At 37.5% G+C, this 20,455-nt stretch overlaps 1 protein-coding gene across 2 annotated transcripts in view; it reads left to right on the forward strand.

The window, feature by feature from the left end:
• PLCB1 (phospholipase C beta 1) overlaps positions 1 to 16,244 on the forward strand; it is a 739,173-nt gene extending 722,929 nt beyond the window's left edge. For both annotated transcript variants that reach the window (XM_063444005.1, XM_063444006.1), the window contains one exon: positions 15,720 to 16,244. In XM_063444005.1, coding sequence (XP_063300075.1) covers positions 15,720 to 15,956 — 237 coding nt within the window. In that variant the 3' untranslated portion in view covers positions 15,957 to 16,244. The remainder of the gene's footprint in view (positions 1 to 15,719) is intronic.
• Positions 16,245 to 20,455: the final 4,211 nt, after the last annotated feature.

Here is a 20,455-nt window from a genome sequence, read left to right on the forward strand (position 1 = left end):
TGTTTGCCAATATATCGTCCTGCAAAGGCTTGCTTATATGAGTGTGAAAAATACATTCGGTATTTGTGAATCTGTCGATTCCGTAATAGCTCTCGACTCTAGCGACTCCACCCTCCCCATTATAATTTGTAAGCGGATGTTTCTCACTAAGGTGCCTACCCTGATGAGTTTTTTACTCAACGAAGGCCTCATACTTGCCATCGGTATTAATGCCATGTTAACTCTTGCCTCTATTTTGTTTGGTAACCAGAGTACTGCATTATTTTAACGTCATACATTTTGCTGTGCGTTACTTCATATATTACCTATATACGTTTACATTTGGATTACTGTCACCAACAGTTCGACTCACTATTGAATGTCTTACTCCACAACAAAATTAAATAATTATTTTTAAAAAATGAATCAAGAATAAAAATCATATTCATATTTGAAGATTCTGTGTTTGCAACAAACTACCATGTTTGTTAGCTTCTGTGCTTCACTATCACCAAACCAGGATGTGACACAGCAAATCATGATGCTCAAACCATGCTCAATGAATCCAATTAATGTTCAGAGTTCATTTTCTATAACATTTACAATGTTGCACTAATTTTATGCTCACTTTAGATATTGAAAAGGTTTTTTTTAATAACAAAAAAAATATTATATTCTATAATGTCATATCATTTTCTCACGGAAATAAAACTATCTGAAAAATGAAAACTTAAAAACATGTGTTTATATTTTGCAAATGAAGTATAACTAATGAAAAAAAAAACATCATATATTGATATTCATATACACTTGAAATTTAGCAATTCTTAAGAAAATGGTTCTATCTGTAGCTATATGTAGTCATGTGTTTATGTTGTATGAAAAATGTCGCAATTATTAAATAATCTGACTTTCAATATGTATTAACCTCTCTATATTTCCCGGACTTTCTTTTTCTGAATGCTGCAAGAAAATATCGTTTGCAGTGTGGCCATCATAATGACGGAATTCTTCATTGGTAAATATATATTTTAAATTCTATAGTAATTACATTTCTAGTGTTTTATTTGTTTGTGTTTAAACTAATTAATGTTTGATTGCTTATGCTTTGCACATGTTTATTTCAATGTATGAATACCAGTGCTGTTAGCCAAGTTCCCTGTAAGTATTTATATGAATTAGGAACATAAGTTGAATGATCTTCCACTGAAACAGTTACATATGGACTCAATATATCCACAATACAATTAAATCAGGATATGTAAGACCATTGAGAACTTGAATAAACTCAGTAATGCCCCGTTTCCACTGAGCGGTTCGGGTCGGTACGGTCTGGTACGCTATTTTGAGTTTTTCCATTATGAAAGTGGCCCATACAACCAAACCAAACCAAACCGCACCATTCCTGGGCCCCCTTCAGATGTAGGTCCATAGGAAATAGTAAGGTACGGTTAGGGCGGAACTACTTGCGTCACACTATGCAATCCATTGATTGACGGGCAGGAAAACGTCAATGCTCACGACAAATGGCACGCTAGGCATTTGGTCTAAACCCCACATGCTCCCTGGAGGTCCGACTTGCAGTGGAGATGCTTACCTGAATAGGATGGACCATTCTAACCCTTCCGAACCGTACCGACCCGAACCATACCGCTCAGTGGAAACGAGGCATAAGCTTACCCTCACTAGGGCCATTACAAAAAAAAAGCTGTACCATTTGCATATCAGACTAATAAAATGACAAGCTGGAAGAAAATCTTGAAAGCTCTGCCTTTTTCAGCTTGGCAATCTTGGTCGAAAATGTTCAGATAGTTTTGTCAATTTTCCCTAATTCCCAGTTTAGTGTACAGACTTATTGTAGCTGTCGGTGAACGCTGTTGCATTGTCGTCTTATACGATTTATTTGTTGTGATGATTTGCACAAAAGATTAAAACTGGAAAAATGAATAATTATATCAGATGTTCGTTCAATGTAATACTCCTCTAAAATGTCTTTCTGTTGGACAATTTACTGTTTAATGATGTGTGCGATGATTTACTTTTCTGTGCAAAATTGATTTTTGTTGTAGCGTGTGCTTTTTCCACATTTTTTTTTTTTATATGTATTTTAATTTTTACATTTTTTTTTTATTAATAAAGCCTTGGCAATGCTGTTTTTTTTTTAAATCTAATAACTAGTAAAACCCAGAATATATTTTTATTCACATATTTCAAAATGCAATTATAGTTAATGGAAAAATGAATGACTTCCTCCATAACCACAGACGAGAAGATGCTTAGTAATATTTACATAAGGATTGCTTGAAATGAACATTGGCAGGAGATTGGCATATCATTTCTATATTATTGGAATGTGTAAAGTGCCCATTGTTGTATTTTAGTACACATTGTATTAATTGTCTGGTTGTTGTTAATATTCTGAAAATCTAATTTAACTATGAATTAATATGTTGACGCTTGTGTAATAAAGTTTCAAGTTTATATAATAATCACGGCATTGACTTCATAGACAATGTCTGTGCATTAAAGCTATAGACTGATTGGTTACTACTGTGAAAATGTTAAAAATCTAACCGTTCTGAATGGAATGGATCATAATGTGTTGTAGCACCCCAGCATCTTCAGTAATCCTGTTTACAATCCTTACAGAATGCAGTGACGTTTTAGCCAGGACACCACGGGTCTCTGCTTGGGGATGCCTTGTAAATCCACAAAATGTGTGCCAAGCATTACAGTTATTATATTAATATAATAGGGGATCCAGATGTTAACTTACATTTACTCCAGACAATATTCTATCACCATGGAAACTAGCGGAACCAAAGACCCATTCCGTTGGTGACTCCTTCTCTAATACATTTTTAGAAGTTTTTAGAACAGAACAAATGGAAAATCTCCCCTAAGTGATTGGCCCATTCTTACTACTTTGACCTTCTCCTGGAATAGAACTGTGATAACTATCCCCTATTGTGCTGAAAGGGACACTCCACTGCCCAAATACAAAACACATTTTAAAAATCACTGTGTAGTAGTTATACCTCAAATGAAAATTTACATGCATTTAGTTTTACATTTTTCTCATTGGAGTTATATCTAAAAACAGCTTGCAAAAACTGCAGATCTCCATTGCCTTAGAAAGCCCTCCCCTTCTAACCCTGCCCAGACGTTCTGTGGCCCAATCACAGACTTCCCAATGTAGCTCAATAATAAGTCTTTGTAAGGCAGGTGATCTGGGTAGTTGCTGCCTCTTAAGTTCAGTGCAAATACGCTATCACCAAACCAGGAAGTAACAGGACCTGTTGTTTGCTTAAAAAGCCGGGGGGGTGGAACCAGGTTAATTTATAAGTGCACATTTCTTTTGAAATCTACACGTTTAGCAAAATAAAAAAATAGGACACACTCTTCACACATAAAGGTTTCCAGCAAGCTAAAGTAGTTTAGGAATCTGGAGTGCCCCTTTAAGTCCGCTACTGCTTTCAGAATACCCCAATACCGGTGAATATTACACTCATTTTAACTGTGAGGTACTAGATGTCACATAATTAAGGCACTTGTTATCCAAAACATCTAAAAGCCCCAGGCTGTCACCTGTGTTCAAGAAAAACCAGAACAGCATCATTCCACTGCTGGTGAGAGAGCTCAGTAGATATGACTCCAGCAGCAGTATTTCAAAGCCTCACACCCGATTCTGGCAGACCCAGTACAGCCATTCATCTTGTTGATGTCAACAGTTGCATAAAGTTGGGTAATAATAGCATCTAGACCTCAGGACATGCTTGGAAAATAGCTAAACTGTTTCCTTTCCTGGCAAAATACTTTGATATTGTAATTATAGTGTGAGAAGGCTTTTCCAGAGGGGCTATAATTATTTAACATGCATGCAATCAATTCAACAATGCTAAATGTGTTGTTTTCTGATTTCTGAGAAAATCGCATTGAATAGAGAACATCAAGGACCTTCTAGAGTCCAGTCTCATGGAGTTCTTCATGGAAAATGGGCAGCAGTTTGATGTGAAAGCTTGTATCCCCTTAGGGAGATCATTTTGTGTTGTATGAATCCGCTCAGTGATATTTATTATTAGAGTGTATGTGGCCTGTACAGCGTCATGGGAAGATCTACTCATTCAGACAATCCTTAGAAGGATAACATTTTAAATAAATGTTTGTAATTTTGATTAAGTGTAACTAGTGTAAAGTATAAATCCGAAATTAGTACAAATTGGCATAATATGTACCTGTGTGTGTTAGTGTATTATAACTAAACATGGTGTTGTGAGTTGTGGGGAGTTTGTCCTGAATTCTGCAATTTTTGTTGGAAAATCAAAGGTTTCTGCAGGTTCTGAAATTGTACATGCAAGTTCCCATAATCAAGGCCGTCATTACTCTGGGCTCATTATAAAACAATTTTTCAAGGCAGCCTTGTCACACATGCTTACACAAGATGCAATGTCACAGGTACATTCCCAGAATAATGCACACACAAATACATTCTTTCAAACACTAACACAGAAACACATTCACAGATACACATGCCCAGCTTTACATATGTATTCCCAAACACGGTCACACATTCACATACACACACTCAAATACACACTGCCAGACAGAAAGATTCGCACACTGATACATACTGTCACAAACACATAGATCCACACACTGATATATACTGGAAAGAAATACACAGATTCACACACACTGATATATACTGGAAAGAAATACACAGATTCACACACACTGATATATACTGGCAGAAACACACTTACACACACACAGACATGCACACTGTCACACACAGACACAAACACACAGACAAATATTTACTGATACACATGCACATTGACAAACACATTATTTGTAATCTCTTCCTCCACAGCCCAAGCATTGCGGTGCAAGGGAGAAATACAGCTCTTTTTGTCATTTGCTTAGCCTGATGCAGGCTGCTCAACACAAACCCTTAAGCCTGACCAGCTTCTGAAACCCACTTAAACAACCCAACTTGGCCCTAGAGAGAGTTACAGCTAGTTGACTTTATCTGTTTCTTTACATAAATAATCCTTTCTTTTTGGTAAGCTTGTTGGAGCAGAGTCCTCCACACCCCACATTTCTCTTTTTTTAATTAGTTTATCACACATTATCTCATTGATTTTTTTTTTTCTATATCAACAAAACAACGCTGTAGGATATTTAGGGTTCTATATATAATAATATTACTGATTTATCTATGATCTCATACCATTTCTGGTGTTTGTTTTGCAATGCCTTATGGGTAACAAATGCATATTTTCACTATGTATTGAGAGCCATTAGAGTTGCATTGTGTTTCACACAATGTGCTATTTTTTACTGCAGCAGTTTCCCCACTCCACTGGCATTATGTCACACAGTAATTATTTAAACTGTAAGGTGAATATTTACACTGTGGGAGGCTATTTTTCTGTTCCAACTGGTTCTTCAAGTTAACAATGTATCTCCGAGTGTTGTTTCATACATCACTACATATTTCTTAGCTTATATTTCATGTAACATTACCTGAGGATTTTAACTCATTTACTGGATAGCATGGCTTTCAAACCAGTATGTAACCTACCATAGCTGGTGTTATAACACAACACGCCTTTTCATTCATTAAAGAACATTTTTAAACAACATTAACAGAGTGACACTTCTTTCTCAGTTTATAAAAGTGTCCTTTTCATGAGAAATCTTTATTCTTGTCAAATGTCTGGGCTGTACCTTCTCCTCTGCCAATCACACTGCCTGCAGGGTGATCTTTGTCCAATTTAAGGACAAAGTGGATGTAGGGCTTCTCATAGGGAACATTTGGTTTCAAGGTTTCGGTGTTTCTCTATGAGAGGCAATGTAGGTGCAGTGCGCTAATTACAGGACATGCGCCGTGCGTACCAATATTTCTTTATGAGATGCAATGAGTTGTAGTAGTAGATCATTACTAGTCAGGATCTCTGACAGACAGAGCTGCGGTGACGGACCTACTTGCTGCTGGATCAGAGTTAAGTTGATTTTTTTTTTTTAGGGCAGCGGGAGGGGGAGGACACAAAAATAGCAAAAGAATAGTGAAGCAATGAAAATCTTAATGCAGGCAGATCGAAGGCAGCAAACTTTAAAACCGAGGACCCCTCCAATCCCCGACAAGAAGTAAACAAATCAAACTGCACAAAAAACAGGTTGCGCCATTATAAAAAAGACGAATAAAACAAAAAGCAAAAAGTGTGTTTGCTTTTTTATCCCGTAATTTGTTTTATCAGTCTTTTTTTTTATATTGGCACGACCTGTTCTCACTGTAGGTCTTAATTGTTGCCAAGAGTCTCCGATTGCCGTATACCAGCTCTCTGACAATACGTTTAGAAGCACTTTTACAAATACCGGAACTTTCAGCAACACCAAGAGATTGCCCCCTCCTCGTCGAATGCGATATTCAAACTTCCACACTATCAATTCATTTAGCATGTTTGCAAGACAATAATACTGTGGGATGAGAGCTCTGGGAATGGGATAGTGCTGCCAGCCTATCTCTGCCTTTTTAACCCCTTAAGGACACATGACGGAAATATTCCGTCATGATTCCCTTTTATTCCAGAAGGTGTGTCCTTAAGGGGGTAAGTTTGATACGACCGAGAAGGGGATGTTCTTAAGATGTCAGAGAAGACTCACACTCAAAAATATTGACAAAGAACCAGGAGACGGAGCACAGAGACCCTTGGTAACATAAACACTTCACTGAATTATATGTCTTAGGTTGCCCAGAGTGTCGCTTTAAGAGTCAAAATGTATACCAATGATTCAAAACTCCACGTTTCATTTTTTCCAATTTCTGTTTGAAAAGCTTTAACTTATTTTGTTTAAACAAACATATTTTTAACAGGTATGTTATTTTTCTTTCGGCCTTTGAAAAACAAATATGAAAGCTTTGTTATTTCACTGTAAACAGAAAGTGTAACACTGTCGTCGCCAAATAGGCAAGAGTATACATCTAGCAATGAAAGGCTTAACTTACATTATTTGATCGTGTGATCTTTCATTTGGGAGCGACAGGGTGTGCATGACTGCCTTCTATGCAACGTGTTTGCACTGCATGGGGAAACTATGCTAAAAGCATTTCACTTAAAACCACTGACTGACTGTGTACTTGAACTGTAAGAAAAAGGAACTAGATTATAAAAAAAAAAAAAAAAAATCTAAATTGTTCAGTTTATGATGTATATACTAGTAACTAGTACTAGATATAATGCATGCATCCAGGATTCTATAATGGAGAATGTACCTTCCTGTGTATTTTATAATATCATGCATCATGATCCTCTATAACAGGGGATGCCAAACCTCATGTCTGTAAGAGCCTCATGTTAAAATTTTGAAATATTCAAGGGCCACAATTAAGTCTCATTCCCCCCCAGTCCCTCCAATCATGTGTTTCATTCCCTCCCCCTTTGTGTCTCATTCTCCCAGTCCTCCCATGTGTCTCATTCCCCTAGTCCCTTATGTGTCATTCCCCCAGTTCCCTCATGTGTCTCATTCCCCCCAGCCCCCAATGTTTGTCAGTGCCCCAGCCCCCGATGTGTCTCATCCCCCCCATTCTCCCATGTACCTCATTCCACCAGTCCCGTCATGTGTCTCATTCCCCCCAGCCCCTCCATTTATGTGTTTCATTCGATCTCCCCATGTGTCTCATTCACCCAGTCCTCAATGTGGGTAATTCCCCCAGCCCCCATGTGTCACATTCCCCCAGCTCCCCCATGTGTCTCATTCCCCTATCCCCTTATGTTTCATTCCCCCAGTTCCCTCATGTGTCTCATTCCCCCAGCCCCCAATGTTTGTCAGTCCCCCAGCCCCCGATGTGTCTCATTCCCCCCAGCCTCCACATGTGTCTCATTCTCCCATAGAACTATAGACTCCAAGTAAACTATTATTAGTGAACACTATAAAACTATAGACTCCAAGTAAACTATTCAGTACTGGACACTATAGTATAGTCTATAGACTCCAAGTAAACTATTCAGTCCTGGGCACCATAGTACTATAGACTCCAAGTAAACTATTCAGTCCTGGGCACCATAGTACTATAGACTCCAAGTAAACTATTCAGGACTGGACACTACAGTATAGTTTATAGACTCCAAGTAAATTATTCAGTACTGGCCACTATAGTAGTGTAGACTCCAAGTAAACTATTCAGTAATGGACACTATATTAGTGTAGACTCCAAGTAAACTATTCAGTACTAGACACTATAGTTACTATAATTGTAAATGCTCTGTGCTGATGAAACCAGTAGAATTTATAGCGAGTTATAAATGTAATATGTAATGCATATATATATATATATATATATATATATATATCCAGGTCACATTATTCTATAAATCTCTAAGGTAATGAGTGCCAACTGACCTCGAGTTTAATAGAATAATGGGACCTGAATAGATGTACGTGCTATATGTCTAATTTTATAGAACGTTCATTGGATTTAACCATGAAGAACCATGTGTACATTAGTGTTTTATTACTTAATACAGATTAATACTGGCAGCCCAACACACTGACCCTTTATACCTCATTGGTTCTTCTACAAAAAGGATAAACAGAGGTAACTGCAATCCATCAGTGTTAAAAACTAGTTAAGTGCTTACCTGTGGTCATGTAACAGTGTTGTTCTTCCGTGTTGGCAGTAAAATCATATAAAATGAACAACCTAATGGTGTAAATTTATGAGAAAGTGCTAGTGATAAACACAAGTGAATCCCCATTTATTTGAATAATAAGTGTAAATCTTTATTAAACAAACAGTGTCACAGGTAGCAAGGTCGCTTAGCATCCCTTGGTCGTCGCTTCTGCAGTCCTCCACTGGTTTGGGATTCAGCTGCAGTATACAATGATTATAGCAACAGAAGACAGTGTTAATAGCCCTTTTTGTTACTTGTATAATTGACTGGAGGCAGTGCTCAGCTCTCAGACCAGTTGTATTGAGTAAAACACATGAACTGTTTATTACAGGGAAAACATGTATTTATACCCTGCACACAACAGAGGGTCTTTAGCCAATGCAATGCAAACCATGCCCTGGGGTCTTGGTGTCTAGGACATAATTAGGTTAGGACATTATAATTTAATTACCTGCTGGACACCAAGCCATTAATAGTGACAGCAATTTGAAAAAGGCTCTACCTGTGGAGGATGCCACAGTCTCTGGGATCCTCCACAGACCTCGGTGACATAAGCCAAAGAGTTGAAGAGGACCGTCAGGAAAATAATGGTGGTGGCCCTGAGGGAGGGTTCACGTAAGTATAACTCACCTTGCCTTGAACCCAGTGGTCACCGGACACACAGTGGAGCAGTCACTATAGGGAGGTATTTGCAAATGATGCAAAGCCCCCAGACTGTGACAAAGCTGCTTTACGCTTGTGAAAGTTCTGTATGTAGGAAACATAGAGTGGAAGGAGAGAATCGAGTGAAACATGGGTGAAAAGTGGAGGGATTTGAGGATTTTAATCAGCAAGAGTCACCCAGGAAGACACTGTCACTCATACAAGACACATCAATAAACTACAATCTTTAAGTTTGGATTCAAATATTGTTGAATGGGTAAGGCAGTGGCTGAATGACAGGCAACAGAGCATTATAGTCGATGGAGTATAATCGAAGCATGGTCTTGTTACCAGTGGGGTACCACAGGGATCTGTACTTGGTACTCTTTAATATTTTTTATTAGTGATATTGTAGATGTTCTTGATGGTTAGGTATGTCTTTTTGCTGATGATACAAATATAGGTTCCAGGGTTGATAAAGGAGGGATAAGCCAAATGGCAAATGATTTAGGTAAACTAGAAAAATGGTCAGAGCTGTGGCAACTGGCATTTAATGTAGATAAGTGCAAGATAATGCATCTTGGACGTAAAAACCCAAGGCCAGAGTATAGAATATTTGATACAGTCCTAACCTCAACATCTGAGTAAAGGGAAAAATGCTAGCAGAATGCATGGTTGCATAGAGAGAGGAATTAGCAGTAGAAAGAGGGAAGTGCTCATGCAATTATACAAAACACCACTGAAACCTCACATGGAGTATTGTACGCAGTACTGGAGACCGTATCTCCAGAAGGATATTGATACTTTAGAGAGAGTTCAGAAAAGGGCTTCTAAATTGGTTCATGGATTGCAGGATAAAACTTACCAGGAAAGGCTAAAGGATCTTAACATGTATAGCTTGGAGGAAAGACGAGGCAGGGGGGATATGATAGAAACATTTAAATACATAAAGGGAATCAACACAGTAAAGGAGGAGACTATATTTAAAAGAAGAAAAACTACCACAACAAGAGGACATAGTCTTAAATTAGAGGGCCGAAGGTTTAAAAATAATATCAGGAAGTATTACATTACTGAGAGGGTAGTGGATGCATGGAATAGCCTTCCAGCCATAGTGGTAAATGTTAACACAGTAAGGGAGTTTAAGCATGCGTGGGATAGGCATAAGGCTATCCTAACTATAAGATAAGGCCAGGGACTAATGAAAGTATTTAGAAAACTGGGCAGACTAGATGGGCCGAATGGTTCTTATCTGCCGTCACATTCTATGTGTCTATGTTTCTAAGATGGTAAACTTTCCAAAACAACTGGGTTTTCACTAGAGAGAGGGGTAAATCTAATAGGATGAGACAGGGCATTCTATAGGAATGGCACAACCCTTGTGAAGTCCTGTAGATGAAAGCAATGAGGTAACAGAGGGCGGGAGAAGGTCAATCACAGAATGAAGGGAATGAGAAGGGGTGTATTTGTTTATTAAAGAGGAAATTAGGTAATGAGTTGATGTTAGCAGTTTGAATGTGGAAGGGTGCAGGAAGTCAATGTAAAGACTGGAAAAGAGGTGAGGTGTGAGAATAGCAGAAAGTCAAGAAGATAAGCCTGGTAGAAGCATTCGTTGCTGATTGTAGTGGGGGCGGTGTGAGTATTTGGAACAGTGATGAGTAGTGATTGAAAATATTTAAGGCAGGAAATGATAAGTGTATGAAAAAAGGCCTTAATTGCATCTATGGTAGGGGCAAATATGAGTAATATTGTAAGTGAAAGGTTCACAATTCGGAGAAAAACTAAGTGTGGGGGGAAAAGGTGATGCCTAAATCAAGAAACTCCCATGAGCAAACTGTGCCTTGGACCTACATGGAGATAGATGGAGGTGGAAAGATGATGAGTTCAGTTTGACATTATAATCCAATTTCATCGAGGCACAGCTGATACACACATTGTATTGATTCTGTATGTCCAACTCTCTTTATGCTCCCTCTCTCTGCTGATTGACAGGTGAAAAGACTAAGCACAAGAAGTGATTGGCAGGGAGTTAAGATAAAGAATTCCAATGAAATTAACAGTAGTGTCTAGGATTAGCTGAGATGTCACCTGCTTCTTAGTTTAGACAAGAGGCAGGTATTTCTTTAAGGTTTAGAAATTCCGGTGCCCAATGTTTGTTTGCACCATATATCTCCAAGGTTTTACAAAAGGTTTACAGACCAGATCTTTAATATGCACACAAGACAGAACTTACCTTATATTGGAAGACAGAGCCCGACATTCAGATTGGCCAGTCCTCATAAGTCAACATATAAAAGTATCAGACACTTAAAGCCTGTATTGGCCATCCATTTTGAAAATTATAATTTTTTAATTAGAAAGGGTACATATAGCTTGTCTCTAGTATGTCTATTTAGGTCTGGATATTATTACTAAATTATTATTATTATTATTATTATTTATAAAGTCCCAACAAATTCCGCAGTGCTGTGGGTGGGCTAACAGATACGTATTTGTAACATGACAAGTTGGACACACAGTAACAGCGGGGTTGAGGGACCTGCTCAATGAGCTTACATGCTAGAGGGAGTGGGGTATAGTGACACAAAAGGTAAGGGTAGGGTAGAAAAGTAGGTTGTTAGCATAGTCATCTTACCAACCTTGCATTAATGAAAGGCTGGCTTGAATTTACAGATAATTGAACTTGTGACTATAAGAGAGCTATGCCAGAGGCCTATCCACTAAGCTAATCTATATATTCAATTTGGCATAATCAAAGTTAGGAAACAAATTATGAAACATGATTTAACAGAAACCACCTCCGAACAAGTCCAAGTTTCACAATAGCGCCTTATATTTTAAATTTTTACTCAATACCCTATTCACTTTCTCCCAGAGAATATTTATTCTTCACCATGTGCTAGGAAAAGACGTTGAATGTATTAATCCTAAAACAAGTAGTTACATTGTGTTTGTTATAATGTCCGTTGCTACTAGTAGCTGACAAGCTATATTTGTCGACATTTGAGAAATAGCTTTGTTTTAACTGCATCCATTTATGGGACACTTAATTAAGCTAAATATAGCATGGAACTTTCTCATACCTCTAAAAGGAAATTATAAGTTAGTAGGTGTAAGAGTGGAGAATATGCAAAATATATATTTTCACACAAATCATCTAAATCTACAGAAATGTTTTTGTAGTTGTGGGAAAGTAGGTATAGTATATAGTGGCAAGTGAAAAATAAAAAAAATATATATTTTAATTTCATTTGCATCGACTGACATGCTGGAGCATTTACAAAAAAAAAAAATAGTTCCTAGATGATGAGTGACTGTCACAAATTCTAATTATTGCAAGCTGCAATTTGGGAATAAACAAAGATACTGACAGCTCTGAGCCCGGAGTTATCAATATTAACTATGTACCAGGATTTCCCGACATGTAAACACTCTCAGGGTGTCGGAAAATACTGACAGAGAGCAGTCATGAATAAGGAAGTGCACAGTGCAGTAAACATCACTGTATTATGCCATGAAACTCGTTTAAATTAATTAAATGATCCACTGCCCAGGTGCCCAAAAATGGTACATAGGCCAAGGGTTACATTTCAAATCTGAAATGAACAGGTTCTAAATCCAGCTCTTTAAATCTACTCGTCTTTAGCTACACCCACAAATTATAATAGGCAGAATGTGAAATATATTAATCTGACACATACATATAAAATGTTTTTTTTTTTATTTAAAATTTCCAGTGGTTAGTGAGAAGTCAGATACTTATGTATAGTAAAATGAAAGCTATAAGTGTCCTTTAAAAATATTGCAAAATACATATTTGAGCACTAAGGGACAGAAATGACGACAAAAATATAACAATTGCTATCGTCTTCGTGGCACAAAACAACCCATGTCATGTAGGCCTATTTATTATTGTAGATTTTTGTACCTAAATATTTTTGTACCTAAATATAATAACATAAATATTATGTGTTATGTCTGTGAATCCAACTTGAATGTAGGTAAGGCTACTACATTTTAGCTGTTACATACCCCCAAACATTGGCATCTCCTGAAGCAAGATGCTGGTGGGCAGGGTAAAATAGGTGAAACAGTGATGCGTATCTTGTCACTAGTGTCACCCAAAGGGTGTTTGCCCAGAAAAGGTAGTGGAACCCCAAAGGATTTGTAGGTCAGCCTGGCATCAATGCATGCCAGTCTACCTGTCAATTATCCAGGACAGCCCACTGAGGGTGAATAATGAAGAGAGCGCAGTTTCAGTGCCCAGAGCATACCGCAAGCGTGCCTAATGATTTTGTTGTTTTTTCCTTTCATAATCGTTCTATGCAATAAATGTAAGCATCTATTAATGTAACTCACACAGAACAAAGCATTGTGCATGTTTAACATTAGTGTTCCAAATTTTTCATTCATGCAAACATTGTATATTCTTTTACCAAATGTGGTCTACATATCAGTTACACAACAATGCTTCATGTGACTGTTTGGATACTTTGCATGCTATTCTTGTGGGAAATTAGGTATAGTATATAGTAGCAAGTAAAATAAATCTAGAAAACGATTTTTTAACTCCTTCGCATCAACGGGGCAATTACCAAAAAAAGTCCGTAGAGGATGAGTGACTGTCCCAGCATGTCATTGTTACTTTGTATGAGCATCTGAATACTTTAGGATGGATGTAGCATGCCAATTGATTTAAAATATAAATTAGTTGGGTATTCTATCTCTATTTCACCACAACTCTTTTGTTAATATTTAGCTTCAGGTCAGCAGAGAGATTTAGAAAAAGTAGTACAAATTGAGGCATTGCTCTGTTTATATCCTAACCTGAGCAGTGACCCAAATAAAATAAAACTATATATCAACTAGCAGGACATTGTTAAAGAGATACTCCGAGCACCATAACCACTTCAGTAATTTTCAGTGGTCCTAGTGTCTGGATTCTGTGAAATATTGCAAATAGAGAGTTTAATCCCTCTCTTGCCGGAGGTGTAACTTTGCCTCTGGCAGCATCATTTGGGGCATCAGCCAACAAGAGTTCCAGGTGACTAATGTTAATTATGTGCATGTTTGACATTTATTATCAGCACACACAGCATGCTGGTGACAGCCAACCGATGGTGGTATACCCTTAATTCAGCTCCCCTTGCGCTTGTGATAGCAGAGCCGGGAAAATAGAAGTTGCACAATATTAATCAAACTGCATAATAAAGACTTACTACTCCAAGCAGCATTTTAATGGTGATAACTGAAATAGCTGCCCCCTAATAAATGTAACTCCCACTAGCACTGGTACATATATATCCTAGTGCTGTCCTAACAGTAAACACCTTCCATTAATCCCTAATCCACACTAACCCCTACTCTACCCTAACATGTAAATTACCCATAACTCTTAAAGGGAAACTCCAGTGCCAGAAAAACGATCCATTTTTCTGGCACTGGAGGGTCCCTCTCCCTCCCACCCCCCAATCCCCGGTTACTGAAGGGGTGTCCCTCGCCGCTGTCTCTTCCTCCGCGACGCTCCTCCTTGTGATTGCGTCGGCCGGTGGGCGAGACTGATCTCGCCCACCGGCCGAGGAGACCTAATGCGCATGCGCGGAAATGCCGCGCATGCGCATTACGTCTCCCCATAGGAAAGCATTGAAAAATAATTTCAATGCTTTCCTATGGGGTTTTGAGCGACGCTGGAGGTCCTCACACAGCATGAGGACATCCAGTGACGCTCTAGCACAGGTTTCCTGTGCTAGAAACTAGGAAGTGAACTCTAGTGGCTGTCTAGTAGACAGCCACTAGAGGTGGAGTTAACCCTGCAATGTAATTATTGCAGTTTATGAAAACTGCAATAATTACACTTGCAGGGTTAAGGGTAGTGGGAGTTGGCACCCAGACCACTCCAATGAGCAGAAGTGATCTGGGTGCCTGGAGTGTCCCTTTAAGCCCTACACTACCATAACCATAACTTCATCCTGGGGGTTCTGGATACATTTATAAACCACTTAAACTTTAGTCTCATCATTTATTATAATAAATTTAGAACCTTATGATGATATTATTTTCATAAAATATACCATTCACTGTTATGTGTGCAGTCTCTCTCTCTAAGTAAAATAAATGTAACTATTCATTTATTCCTTAAAATATACATTGCTTGCTTATGATTTAATGATTCCTAGAATAGATCAGTCTTCTAGCTCTTTCCATGGGTCATCTGTCTAGGTTTTTAATAAACCATTATTCATTCCTAATCATTTATTTGACCGAGTGTGAGAGGAAAGGAGGTTAGCTGAGGGCAGATATTTTACTAATTATAGAGCATGTTCCATAGTTTCTATAATATTCCCAAAAACAGAAAATGAACCTCAAAGGCCGACAAAGTATGTATTGTCTCATGACCGATGTGTTGTCGTTCAGTTTCAGGTGGAGCTAGATCAGGAATACCAAGACAAGTTCAAACGGCTCCCTATGGAAATTCAGGAGTTTGTCCAAGAGACAATGAAAGGAAAACTTGGGGAAGAAGGAGAGCTTAGTTCTGCCACGACCATCTTAACACCCGACAGTGCCAAGTCTCCGAATTCAGGGAATCACAAAAGACAGGACCATGATCAAGAAACAGAAGACGAAACTCCAGAGAAAGCGTTTGATACGTCACTCTAACGGGCGACGGTTTATCACTTTATTTGATTTTTGTGCTGTCAGGGCATGCTGTTTACACGTCGTCTGTTAACTATTGTCTACAAGGGGAAATGCTCTGGCTAGATTTTAATGCCAGAAGCTTGGCACTCTGTTTGAGTGTGTATTTCCAAGTGAAGCAATTTCATATTACTTACAGCTATGTAAAAACTCTCTTCTATTCAGTTTTTATTTCATTTTTGGTGCAGTTATTGTGCAATAATTAACATGCACACTGCATAATGCTTGTTTTGTGTTATTCGATAACAAGGGGTACTTCCAGGCCTTTGCTTACCTTTATAATGAGTCAGACCATTGCTTTACATAATAGGGGTCCCAAGCACCATCAGCATTTAAGCTAATTTAACAGCAAAACTGTCACAGGCACAATATTTTTTTTTTCCTAACTGCACCTAAACTGCTTCGTCATAATTGTATGTTTGCACTGAATTGTTTAAACATTTTGCTTTGCAAGCACTGGATGCTTGCTGGTTTGATAGTTTATGTATTTGTAATAATTGCTGCTGCAAATTTCTTTAAAAAAAAAAGTTGGGTTAATGAAAACTTTGGATTAATAAAATGCTCGATCATCATCATAGAAAATATTCGTTAGACATGTAGCCACAGAAGAGCGTATTACATGTGTTTGATTGTGGCAAACATATGTTTTACGCATGGACCGGCCAATAGCAAATGGGTGGGGGGGAGGAGGGGGGAGATATGGCTTCCATTGTGTAAGAGTCAAACAGTGGATTTTAACTCATCGATCTGCAGATCAGTTTAAAATCTTTTTTTTTTAGAAGAAATTAAAAAAATTCTTGTTTTTTTTCCCACCCCCTATGGCATTAGTGTTGTATTGTATGTTGAAATAGGTTTTGGTTTTGAATTAAAACATTGTATAAATATAATATACGTATACATATTGCAGGATTAAAATATGTTACTCTTAGGTATTATAATGAACTTAAAAGTTGTTATAAATAAAATTGCTGAAAGTAATTATTTGAAACATAAGGAAACATACCGAGCAACTTCTATTCGATGAGAACATAATTCTCATTTTTATTCAGTGAGTATTATTGACTATTACCAGTTATAACATATATCTGTATGTTTCCATACTCATTGCAAGTTAATGCAAATTTACTACAGAAAAGAAATGTATAGTTGGACGATTTCACCCCATTTGGGTGACTGAACCTTAAAATCATAAGAGGTGGTTTTAATGGCATACTTGGAGTATATTTCTGGTTTTAAACTTCATATTTTATATTAATATATAGACTATTGTTGAAACCATGCTGTTTTGTCTCTTTTTGTTTTTGTTTTGTCAATATTGCAGGTTCTTTATTTACATTATTTATATGTTTTAAACTAAATTTGTTTAATGTAATGAGAATTTCCCAGGGGATACAGAGGTAATATAAGCCATACTGTACATTGAAGGGATTATTAGATCACATGGCATTTGTGGATATTACAAAACAAAATTGACTAATTCGATTTAGGAGCCATGTATCAAATTGTAAAATGTTTTTTTTTTAAAAAATGGAAAATAGATGCACAAGCAAAAAGAGCCCCAGAAATGTTACAAATTAGATAAAATGTTTAGTAATAAAGACTGATTTCAAGTCTTTTTGTTGTTTCCATTACATTTGAAACAGTTAAAGCTGAACTCAACATATTGGTCAGTTGTTGCAGCAATTCTGTTGAAGCACAAAGCATTTAGTTAAATAACAGTGTGGCTAGGTCTCCGTCATGCAGACGAAGCATTGCAATATTAAAATACAATATTTTGGACCAAGGTGATACAACCTGGCTGTAGGCATTTAAGTCAATCACTTTTGTAAATGTCTTTTATTCTACATCTTTTTTTATGTTAGATTGGGGTCCATTAGCCGATGTTGAAGCATTGATAATATTGTAACAATAATTTATTTGACTCTATTTTTCACTGGGCCTCTTTCTAATACATGTTTGTGATTCTGTCAACCTTTATATATGGGTGTGTTTAAAATTTCTGGGTATTTTCATCTACGAAAAATTGGAGTGTTGGATTTCTCAATTTCCTGCGCAAGTGATAGACCTTGGAGACTTTTTTTCAATAAAAATTCAGGTCAAAACCAATGACTCATCATAGTGAAAATGTAGTATAGTAAAGCAACTAAACAGTGTATTTATGCTCGTATCACGCAGAGTTAAAGTAGTCTATTCACTAAACTGAGACTAATGGAGAAAACCAATAAAGTTATTGAAAATGTAAATTCTCCAAATTCATTTTTCCCAGTATGTCTTAAAGGGACACTGGAGGCACCCAGACCACTTCAGCTCATTGAAGTGGTCTGGGTGCCAACTCTCATCACCCTTAACCATGCAAGTGTAATTATTGCAGTTTTTATAAACTGCAATAATTACCTTGCAGGGTTAAGTCCTCCTCTAGTGGCTTCTTAGGTGACTTTTGGTTGTCTAAACGACGCTGGACGTCCTCACGCTATGTATGAGGATCTCCAGTGCCCCCGGAATCTCCATAGAAAAGCATTGAATAATGCTTGACTATGGGGAAGTCTAATGTGCGCGAGCGGCCATTGCCGCGCATGCCCATTAGGAATCTCAGGCCAGCGGACGTCAGCGAGGGAAAAGCGTGAGCGTAGCCTGGCCAAGCGCAGAGGGACATTGCCGCTGGTTTCAGGTAAGTCGCTGAAGGGGTTTTTACCCCTTCAGCAACATGGGATGGGGGTGGAATGGAGAGGGGCACTGCTGCAGTGCCAGGAAAATGGATATGTTTTCCTGGCACTGGAGAGTCCCTTTAACCCCTTAAGGACCAAACTTCTGGAATAAAAGGGAATCATGACATGTCACACATGTCATGTGTCCTTAAGGGGTTAAGTAAATTATGGCCAAACATACAAATTAGTTAATACAACATACAGGAATTTTAAAAGGCATTCGCACTAGCACGTAATACTTAATTCTTTACTTTTTTTGAGTGTTTTAATGCAGATCAATTTGAATTGTACTTTGTTTTTTGGGGGGTGGGTTGTTTTTGTTTTTTTTATAAAATTGGGTGCATGAATGCTGTGTACATACCTGAATATGTAGATATATATTATATCTCTGGTTATATCTGTAGTCTCTGAAGCACCAAGGCATTGAAAAAGAATTGCGTGCCAGGCATTTGGTTCATATAGACACATATAAACATGGTTTACGTCATTTTTTATATGATCCTCAAAACAATATTTTGTTGTAAACATCCAATGCAAGGTAGGGCTGGAAACGTTGAGCCTGTGGGCTTGCTGTTCATCAGCAGAAGACACATGCTGTGAGACCCTGGCGAGCCATTGTCAAGTTGCTCCACGTCAGCCCTCCATTAACAAATTATCTAAAACAGGGATAGGCAACCTTCTGCACTCCGGATGTTGTGGACTACATCCCCCATAATGCTCTTACACCAATAATGCTGGCAAAGCATCATGGGAGATGTAGTCCAAAACATCTGGAGTGCCGAAGGTTGCCTATGCCTTATCTAGAACTTGTCTACAATATAATTTGAGTGTCATGTTGCTTTAAATAGTGAAAAAAAACTACTTTTCCTGATATTTGACACAATAACTTTGATGTATTCTTGTACATAAGCTATTCAATCAATGACTATACAATAAGCTGTATTTTATGATATTAAGCTGGTTTCATTTATTGTCGCATCAACTGCTTATAAAATCAGCAATAATAAAAACATCTGTCGTGTAATAGTGAAATAGACAAAAAAAAAAACGAAACTGTGTTTATTCACACAACTGAGAATTGTGGAGGAATGTCAAAGGAATTGCAAAATTTGGGCTAAGAAAGACAAAATGCAAAACTTTGCCAGTTCAGGATTATTATTATTTTTTTTTTTTCAAATCAGCTCTTCTATACTAATATTTGCAATTCCATTGTTGGTTTTTCATGATTCCTACTTTAGTTAATTACACCCAAATTGCCACTAATAAAGTATTCAGTTTTACAGCATCTGGAAGTTTTGTTTCGTTAGCTAAATACGCACTTAATGTTATTTTATTTCAAATCAATTGGTTTGGGAGCATACTCACTGAACGAAGAACCTTTCATGATGAATATAAGCTACGGTAAACAAATTAGAACAAGCTGTTTAATAGGTAAATTCTCAAGCCACCCACACTTACTGTATTTGGAATGTCTATAATGTTTTCAGTTACAAAGATTATATCTAAGTCTTGGATCACTATAACAGTTGCAGAAAAAATAGATGACGTAGAAAGCAAAATAATTATCATAATTATATGTTTGAGCTATTTATGGAGGTCATAACCAAATTCTGTGTTTCGCTTTTATTTATTTATTTTTTTAGTGTGATTTTTGGAGGTGTTTCTGGATAGCATGCGGGAAAGTAGGTAATGAATCAGATTGTTATTTTTATTGGATTGTTTGTCCACTAACATGGAGCCTTTACTATACGTGCTTGA

The sequence above is a fragment of the Pelobates fuscus genome, chromosome 2, assembly GCF_036172605.1.
Source record: "Pelobates fuscus isolate aPelFus1 chromosome 2, aPelFus1.pri, whole genome shotgun sequence".
NCBI lineage: Eukaryota > Metazoa > Chordata > Amphibia > Anura > Pelobatidae > Pelobates > Pelobates fuscus.